At 35.4% G+C, this 9,739-nt stretch overlaps 1 protein-coding gene across 15 annotated transcripts in view; it reads right to left on the bottom strand.

The window, feature by feature from the left end:
* Positions 1 to 1,200: 1,200 nt before the first annotated feature.
* The window catches only part of LOC310639188 (tRNA selenocysteine 1-associated protein 1-like), a 13,257-nt gene continuing 4,718 nt past the window's right edge, over positions 1,201 to 9,739 (bottom strand). For 5 of the 15 annotated variants that reach the window (XM_083360683.1, XM_083360690.1, XM_083360692.1 and 2 more), the window contains 7 exons: positions 9,154 to 9,230; positions 8,937 to 9,061; positions 6,876 to 7,052; positions 5,883 to 6,002; positions 4,433 to 4,832; positions 3,672 to 3,714; positions 1,201 to 1,584 (listed from right to left, as the gene is read on the bottom strand). In XM_083360683.1, the coding sequence (XP_083216809.1) occupies positions 1,448 to 1,584; positions 3,672 to 3,714; positions 4,433 to 4,832; positions 5,883 to 6,002; positions 6,876 to 7,052; positions 8,937 to 9,061; positions 9,154 to 9,183 (1,032 nt within the window). In that variant the 5' untranslated portion in view covers positions 9,184 to 9,230 and the 3' untranslated portion in view covers positions 1,201 to 1,447. Of the gene's footprint in view, positions 1,585 to 3,671; positions 3,715 to 4,432; positions 4,833 to 5,882; positions 6,003 to 6,875; positions 7,053 to 8,678; positions 8,699 to 8,936; positions 9,062 to 9,153; positions 9,704 to 9,739 lie in introns of those variants that run through there. The other 10 variants (XM_083360684.1, XM_083360697.1, XM_083360688.1 and 7 more) reach the window with 8 other exon arrangements.

Here is a 9,739-nt window from a genome sequence, read left to right as displayed (position 1 = left end):
GACAGCATGCTGGATCAGACCATAGGCAGTATTGTTTTCTATCATAATGGTTTCTGCTTAGTATATTCCCATGCACACTACTCTTGTTCAGGTTTTACGTGCACTTATGCTCTCTGATACTGGAGAATACAAGAATGATATAGAGATCTTTTGCTTTTACCTTGGGGTGCCACCTCCCAGAGTACTGCATGTCTTTTGGGGGGAGTGTCAGATGAGCAGTCAGGGGAAGTTAGTGTATTGTTTTCTCAATTTCTATACTAATTATGTTTTTTACGATTTGTAGACTTTCAGCTTTGTAGACTTCAACAGTGTCAGAGAATTTTTCTTGAGACCTGCAGATTTCGGTTTTGATAGTGCACAATTTAGCTTTAGAGGTTTGTGTTGCAAAGAGCAGATAACCAGCATTGCCACAGAAAGGCCAATTCTTCCTAACTGCCATAAGGCATAATTTAGGGAAAGGGATTAGAAGCGTGTCCACCCTATCTGACATAGTAGGATGGATAGATATCCTTAGTTAAGGGTAGATAACCTGGCCTTGTGCCACTTAGGACTTGTTTGATTTGTATACTTTCTTGCAGCAGCTGAACATAGTATGGCATTCCCTCAATTTATCTCACAACTCCTCTAAGGCCCCAGATGTAGTTTCTTAGCTACAAATACACAATTGCAGTTATAAATTCACAAAGAACCAGTTGCACTATGCACTGTTATTTATAAATTAAAAATGGGTTTTAAGGAGAAGCAGGTAAAATAGCAATCTTGTACTTGTTGTTTAGATTTTTAGATGAAAGTTATATCACTAGGAAAAAATCTAAGGTTTAGATTTAAGGATTAATAGACTAATCCACTGCTAAAATTTCTAATGTTGCATGCTGAAGCCATTTATAATACCACCATTGCCATTTCTGCAACGTTTGTAAGTATAACCCAATAAAAATGCATTTTCAGACACTGAAGTGGCTTCCTCTTGAAATGAGTATTTTAATAAAATGACCCTAAGCAAATTATCAGATACCAATAAATGGATTTGTTGTTTATATATTGTCTTGCATGGTGTCAACTTGCCAGATGAATCGAAATTTCCACCTGATTTAATTCCACCTCCACTAGAAATCAACTAGGTTAATGTACCACTGAAGAGCTAAATGCCAAATACTTAGCATATCCTTTATGGTAAAAGAATAGGTTTTTACAAGCATGTTTGCAGAAACAAAGTTTTTATTATTTACATAAGCAAGTCCATATTTTAACTCTTTACATTTCCAGAATATTTACATGATTTCAAGATACTGATGAACAAAATTACAAAGGCCATCAAAGCGTTGCAAAAAAATAATAATAATCCAACACTGTGCTTTAAAATTTAGGATCTAAAGTAATGTAGAAGAAATGTCAATTTAGCACCTTGGTCAAAATAGTCATGCTATGGTGTTAACATAAGACACTTTTAGTAAGCAGTAGGGATCTCGGAAGTGACTGTGTCCAGAGGTTGCCAATGACAGCTCATAAGTGTGTCAAAAAGTTCTTCGCTTCTCACCATAAATTCTCTGTTCATTCTATGAACATCTATGTTGAGTTGTGGATCTATTCAAATAAACAAAAGTCAGTAAGCAAACCACTGGCAGAATTGCTAATTAAAGAAAACCTTTAAATATAATATAAACATTCTGATGCCCTTAAGATATTATAAGCAGTAGACTATCTAGTGAACATGGCCAGTTATGAGAATTGTAGTCCAAATGAACTGAAGATTACCAAATTCCTTTTGTTCCATTTTAAAGTACTAAAACATATTGAATATATTCAACAAAGAAATTTGGGGTACTTGCAACACAAATTTATTATTATTTAACTTATTCACTTTTTAAGGCACTTAAGATTTTGCTGTTTTCGTTGCTAAAGACTAATCAGGCTACCTCCGCTAAAAACAATATATTTAGGAACCTTTTTAATTATGAGATCATGGAGAAAAGAATGAGAAATCTAAAACCAGTTTGTGTCCTGAAAATATTCTGATCTAAAGTGATTTTTAACTAGTTTGGGCTGCAACAGATTTTTATCCTGTTCATCATTTTTACAGTGTGCAAAGATTTTTGATCCAACAAGCAAATTTTTCAATTTTCTTCTAAATCATGTACTTCCAGAGGGTATTTTCAGTAATTTTCAGAAACAAATCTTCAAACATTTAAGTAGTTTAAGGTTCTTCTAAGCTGGTTCTGCCCTGAAATAGGTCTATTTCTTCCAAGATATTATGTGTAGAACATCTTAAGAGTGCTTCCCATTCAGAAGACTTATTTCCAGAAATCCAAAACTGCCTCCCTGTCCCCCATGATTTGGAGGAGATTCGGCATGCACGTATTTAACAGAAAAGATTAAAAAGATGGACTATAGCCAATGCAATACAGTAGCCATCTCCCTGCTGCAGTTCAAATTTCAAAAATGGATTGGTTTTGATTATACTGTTATTACACTTTTCCCCCAAAGCCCTTAATGGGCTTTATGCAGTATTACTTGGACCACTATCATTGCTGTAAAGGATAATGAAACTTACTCTTGGAAACCTAAACTGTTAAAAAAAAAGTGTAGCTAATGGAAAATGAAACATTTCTGAAGTATTTTTTTAATGTGCAAAATGAAACAGTTCCTCTAGACCATTACATTTTTCCTTATTAGTGTGTTAATCTATGCAATTGAGGATGTTTTATGACTTGTTGGAAATATACTGCCTGCAGCAAAGAACACCCAGAACACAACTACTTGTTCCAGAAACAAATGAACCAATAAAGAACATACAGATTTGGCACATCTTGAAACAGGCCAAGAGCACTCAAGGAGAAAGCAAGGCACATTGTTTATATATTCTTAATTGTTAATATAGTTTATTAAGTAAATACAAGTAGTCCTTGCTTGGGGATGGCAACCGGGATTAGGAAATGCATTACAAAGTGACATGGTTATGCCATGTGATCGTGCCAACATGTGACAGTTCTAGCAGCCTCAGTTGTTGTCATAAAGTGAATCTGACACAGTTGCAGCATTCCATGGTCGCACAATCACCATTTGTGACGTTCTGCTAGCTTTCCCGCTGACTTTGCTTTTTGGAAGCTGGCAGTTAAGATCACAAATGGTGATGTGGGATGCTGCAACATTGTAACTGCAAGCTGGTTGCCAGGTATCTGAACTGTGATCACGTGACAGTATGGACACTATGAGGGTTGTAACTATAAAGACCTACATCCTCCTCATTCAGTGCCATTGTAACTTTGAATGGTGGCTGCATAAGAAGACATTAAGCGAAGACTACCTGTAAGCACAAATTACCCAGGAAAAATCAGACTGGCTCATTTCAGAGGAAAATTGGTGTTACGCTGCATCAAGCATAATTCAACTATCCATATTTTACTGAAACAAGATAAACAATTATCTATGGCTTATGCCAAAATAGCTGAATTTACACACAATAAAGTGAAATCAAGTAACTTTACGCTAGTATGCCATGTAAACTCAGGCATCACGTGGCAAACTACAGTATCTGATCAATCCACGTGCTCATTTTTATGTTATCAACATTTCAAAGATATTCTTCAGATTACTAGTTTTTCGAAGATCTTATCAGAGAAATTATTTGATGATCTAATTCTATATGGCAATATTACTAATATCAACATTACCTTCTGTTATTAGATCATCATTTAAAATCATACCACAGGTATCCTAAAAGAAAGAAAGAAAAATTTATCATTTCTTTAAAAAAATGTACTTTTCATAGTGAAGAAGACAAGTCCCATACACATTCATTTACACTCTTTCAACGGAGAGGGGACAATTGTACATATATGCACATCTCTTGACTTATATGCTCTTCTTGCCTCCTACATATTCAGAGGCATTTCACTTTTGTTTTCCATTAATCCTGCCTTCTCTACATGGAACAGTCCAACCTACTTTAAAAGCCTGACAAAAGTTTATTTTAAACAACTCTCTCCAAATCATGCTTAGCAACATTAAGACAACCATCAATAAACATATTTGGAGGGTAGGGGGGTTTGAGAAATATACAAGAGAGAATTTAGATTTGTAAATTATATGTTGTGGGTTTAAGTTCCACTGTAAAGTCTTATCACATGAGAAAGTATTCAGGTGTCGTCTTTGAAATTCAAACATCTTACAGAAATACAGGCCTAAGAAACATTTATCCAGAACCTTTTCAGTATCTCCATCTTAAAATTTAATTTATTGCAGCTGAAGACACTGAAAAGCAGCCAATACATTTAAAGCGTTTAAAAAAATACTAAAGAACTTGGCGTTTCCAGAAATACTAAACTTCACAACTTGTAATTTTCAAGTAGTATAACTGGGAATCATGACAGTTAGACTCCAACAGCTCTAAAAGGCAAAGGGTCATAAACTCTAATTTGATTTACGTGAATACCTGAAATAAAGCTGGATTCATTGCTTGTTGTCCCATATTTCCAGTAGGCTGCATCCTTTCATAAGATGCGTAAGTGTAATTATAATCACCATAGTCAGCATTATAATCTGCATATTCAGGATAATCTCCGTACTCAGGATAGTCATAGCGTTCACCAAAACGAGAACCAAATCGCTCAACATAACGTTCAGGAAAACGATCACCAAAATGCTCAGGGTAACGTTCAGAAAAACGATCACCAAAGCGGCTGCCTCGATCAAATCGGTCAAAACGATCATAGCGATCAAATCGGTCATAGCGTTCATTTCTATCATAATTGTACTGGCGGTAATAGTTTTGATAGTCTTGGTAATAGTCATTGTAACTATAGGGCTGGTACCTTTGAAATTCTGCTTTCAGTCTAAAACACAAAGGGAAAATATTAAGTTAGAATTTAAGAGCACTGTTTACAACTGAATAGGGAAAGTCTACTAAAAACATTGAAAATCCTTTAAAAAAGCTACTACAGATATCACTATTGTTACTTCAAATAGCAAAACTCCTACTCTCTCTTAAGTATCTCTTCTGTTTTCATATACTTTCAGCCAAGTTAACTTTGCTTGCACACATTAGCAAAACTACTAAATGCAAATAAAATCACATATTTAAGAGAATATATTGTGAAAAAAATTATACAACAGATTCCCAAACTTTCTTGATCCATAGTACCTCTAAACGTTTCCAAATTGTGCATTGCAGCATCTTAGGATGCCACAGCAAACTAATAATTCTGTTTATTAAAATATCCTGCAAGACCCTTGGAATTTGCTGTGGTGCCTTGGAATGCAACAGCAGAGTATTATAGAACTAAAGTTATATGCTGTATTTTTTTTAATGAAAAGTATTCTTTGAATTTTGGTGACAAAAAGGGCTTTACATTTTGTTTAGGTATACATTGTTTCCTAAATATAAAAGGTAATCATAGAATTACTTTAAAATTATTGTGAACATTAAAAGGGAATAACGAAGTTTGAAAACATGTATAATATATACATAAAAATGTAACAATTTTATTTTCATCCAATCAGAATAAAATAAGCAAAGAAATTCAGATAGATATCAATATCATTAATGAAGAGAAGGGAATCAAAGTGGCAGTAGAGCAACTTAAAACATCCAAACTCCTAATCCTAATGGAACAAGTTATAAACCCTGATTACTTGCATGCATGCTTTGACACAATGTAATTTTGCAAAGAATTAAAGCGTATTTATTCAGTACTTTTTAAAGAAAACCAGAAGCTGACCTGCCTATGTACTGTTTCATAACAACTGTATTAATAGAAAAAGAAAGCAAAACATTTTGAAAAACATTATTTTTAAGAAACCAAACTCCCTTTTGCAATGAGACACAAATTACAATTTCACAAGAGATTTGAAACCCAAAAGATTTGTTAATTTGCATCAACTACCTTTTAGAAATTCCTAAAGTCAATCGAATTCGTTTTCCACCTAGACCAGGTGCATTCTGACAATCTTGTAGTGCTCTCATCATATCACCTTCATCAGAAAATCTGACAAAACCATAACCCCTGAGGAATTTTAAAACACAAACTTTAGTAATACTGCCAAAAAAGCCACACACAACAGGAGGGGAACATGGGGTGGGAACAAATGGGCAATCAAACTGCATGTGTACCTGACAGGAAAATGGGTGGGGGGGTGCGGGGAAAGATAGCTTGATGAGGAGCAGGAGAGCTCAGAAAGAGTTTGTGCCAGCAACTAAGGCTGTGTACCCTGAGAAAGAACATAAAATTACTCTAAACATCTCAAGTGTTATCAAAACACCTAGGCCAGGGATAGGCAACCTCGGCTCTTTTATGACTCATGGACTTCAACTCCCAAAATTCCTGAGTCAGCATAGCATAGCTGACTCAGGAATTCTGGAAGTTGAAGTCCATGAGTCATAAAAGAGCTGAGGTTGCCTACCCCTGACATAGGCGGACTCTTACTGGTTGAAGATGGACTGGTCATGGGAGGAGATGGGATGTGCAGGGACTTTCTGCATTGTTTTGAACAAGTGCAGGAAGTTCCAGCCTGACTTTACTGCAGCCAGCATCTTTCCATAAAAGAACCTATCGCTTCAACCAAATGGAGTCAAGGATCTTTCTTTCCTAAAAAATCAAGAGTGGGGCAGGTCTGCAGAGCCTCTTTCCAAAGCATTAACTGATGTAAAAAGATGACATCCCAAGCTATGCATTTCAATAAAACTGTCTTTCAGTCATAGATCACAGCACACCACATAACATTAAAAAAACAAGAATACAGTACAGTGCTGATTCAACTGTCTCTGCTTTAACTTCAAAAAATTTGAGAAAACTCACAATATTTAGGTTTTGATGTGATTGAGAAATCTGTATTGCATACACACACACACACAAACATTTTGATTCATAATGGGCTACCTGGAATATCCCAGAAGATCTGTGGCCACTTTACAGTCTATACATGATGGATACTTTTTTAAAAAATAGTCATACAGCAAAAAGTCATCCACTTCAGGAGTTAACTCTCCTACAAATATTGCAAATTCAGGCCTGGTAAATTCTGCCCTAACAAATTCTTGCCTTACAAATTCCGGCCTGGAAGAAATTAGAAGAAAAAACATGATTAATCACCTTGCAATGTAAACCTCAGAACCCTGTCTCCACTAGATTACTTTCCAGTGAATATAACTCAGAATACCTACCTAGGATTGATCCAGCCAATACTTGTTTGTCCTTATTCAGGGTGCATCACTAGCACCATACACAGAAAAAAAATATCCTGGTCATGTCTGAACAACATTCCTCTTTATTTTTTTTAAAAAGCAACCAGACTGAAGAAATCCACTTAGTCCCATGCAGGTAAACTTGGCTAGTGCCAATTTCAGTTATAAGCAGATCATGGATTGTATAATTGGCCTTGCACTTTCTATAACTCAAAACAGCCTTTCTCAAAGCACTTAATCCAAATATTACTACCAATATTTATGAGAAAAGGTACCATTTTAAAAACCTGCTTCTCAACAGTTAACTTCAGAATGACCAAACACTACAAATTTAAAGGTTTTTGGGCCATTTAATGAAATTGCATTTTCTTTTTTCTTTTATTTGCTCATTGTTATGCCCTGGTAAATGCGTTCATCCATGAAGTTTCTTAAAATCATACAAAAATAATTTGCCACTACCTTCTTCTGGGAATTTTTTTTGAATTTTCAAATTTAGCTACAGCTTGGGATTTTGATGGCTAATCAAAATATTAAACAGGTTCAACTTTCTCAGTTCAAAATTAGCCAGGAAATGAATTTAATCTGAACCCTTTAAAATTAAAAAAAGAAAACACCCTCCCTACATTTTAAATTACTAATTCTATTTTTGTTTTGCTTATACAATTGGAACTGTCTGAAACTTTCTATTTCTATCAGCTTGGTAAATATTTTTTATGAGTTATTCAGCACTTGTGTGTCTAACACAAAAATGTATTTTTATATTCCCAATTCTAAATTTGTTAAATAAAGACAAAGTGATCAAGTAATAGAAGCATATATGAAACCATCCCTTTTATAGTCCAGATTAACCAGTTCTCCAAAACACTGTAAGGTTAGGTACTAGTGTTGTTTTGAACCGAACAATAAACACACACATGTAGACATACATCTTAGCTTAATATTTCAGCAAACATACTAATGCCAATTTAATACATACATCCTATCTATATACTCCATTCAGTTGAAGGCTGAATAACAATTAACCTTCAAATAGCTTTATCAATAATTCTCCTGGCAAATATTCAGTAACTAACTTGTAATAGTCTTAATCTAATTAAAAACTATACCCGTTTCTGTGACATTAAATAAAACTCCACAGCTTAATTTATGGAAACAAATATGCTTGCCAATATCTTGCAATGACCTTCATTTCTAATTCAGATCCCAACAGTGATGCTATTAATAGGCTTCTTGGTTTTCTAGCTTTGGCAAGGCTGTTGTGAATTTTCAGCATGCATCTTCCAAAGTGAAGTTTATATAATGCAGAATGTAGCAAAACCTTCAGTATTGAAGAAAAAAGGTCCAACAGAAAATCATATTTTATGTAACACCAAGAAGGTAAAATTAAGAAACCTTCTGAGAAGCAGTAATCAACCCCAAAGGACCAAATGCAGCCATCACGCTGAGATGTTCTCCAGATGCTTGTCGAACAATTGCCTAGTGCTTTTTTTTTACTTACTTCATTTCACATTTTCAGTTCATCTCCACTGAACCTTTTGAAAGTTGCTAACTAAATTTAACACTTCTGTACAACTGCCTTTTATTGTTTTGTTTGTTTTTTAGCTATGTGATGAGCAGCTTTTCAATTCACAAAGCTTTAAAAAGAATCTGAGGACAATTGAGTGTGCTGGTTCTGATTAACTTCTCACTACTTGATTTAGGTATTATATACAGACAAGAGCCAGTTTTTTTCTTGTCAGTTTCAAGATTTCTTCACCTGCTTGGAATACTAGTAAAATCTGGTCTTCCTGCTCTTGCTTTACTCTTTTTCTTCCGTTTTTTGTGGGGGGATCTCCACCACAGAGGCAGGCTTTCTTTTTTGGCCTTTCCCACTGTATCCTGCTAGAATGAAAAACAGTTATACAGTATTTCATCTCAATTAAATGCCTCCCTCCCTCTCCCGATCACCACCTCGGTGATTTCCCCATATTCACCTTTCCCTTGACAGAAGCCTGGGGTCCCATCTCTCCCTCCGCCTCCCATGAGGGAAAGCAGCCTCTGGGGAAAATGCCTGGCAAAAATAACAGAGCCAAAGGATTGTATGAAAAGCCATATTCCCCTGACTTAGTCAAGCTGGCTATCGGAGTTACTGCTTTTCACGCCAACATTTTGACTCCCTCGGCTTCCTTCATTTAAAAAAAAGGTTAATCATTAGAGGCTGACTGAGCACGTCATTTTAAGATTTCTTTTACAAAAGGATCCTGCTTATTCACTCAGAGAAACTACAGCAGGATAAGATGTGGAGCCGGGTCACTCTTTCTGTTTATTTAAACACAGAAAATGGACTTGGGGCTCTTCTGTTGTAGGCTGTTGTTGGCCAGTCTCAAGTAAATTGTCTGGAATAAGTCTAAAGCACAGCCGAAGGAACTCATGTCTGGTTTTCACAAGTGACATGCAAGTGACAAAAGTGTCACATTAAAAACAAAAATAAAAAAATAAAAGCCAGCAGAGGCAACTATATGGGAAAAGGGAAGGAGGCAGTAACCAAAGGCAGACAGTAAATCTCACCTCAGGGATACA

The sequence above is a fragment of the Vipera ursinii genome (assembly GCF_947247035.1).
Source record: "Vipera ursinii genome assembly, chromosome: 3".
NCBI classification, from domain to species: domain Eukaryota; kingdom Metazoa; phylum Chordata; class Lepidosauria; order Squamata; family Viperidae; genus Vipera; species Vipera ursinii.
Note: the sequence above shows the minus strand (reverse complement) of the source record. Positions and strands in the feature narration are given on the sequence as shown.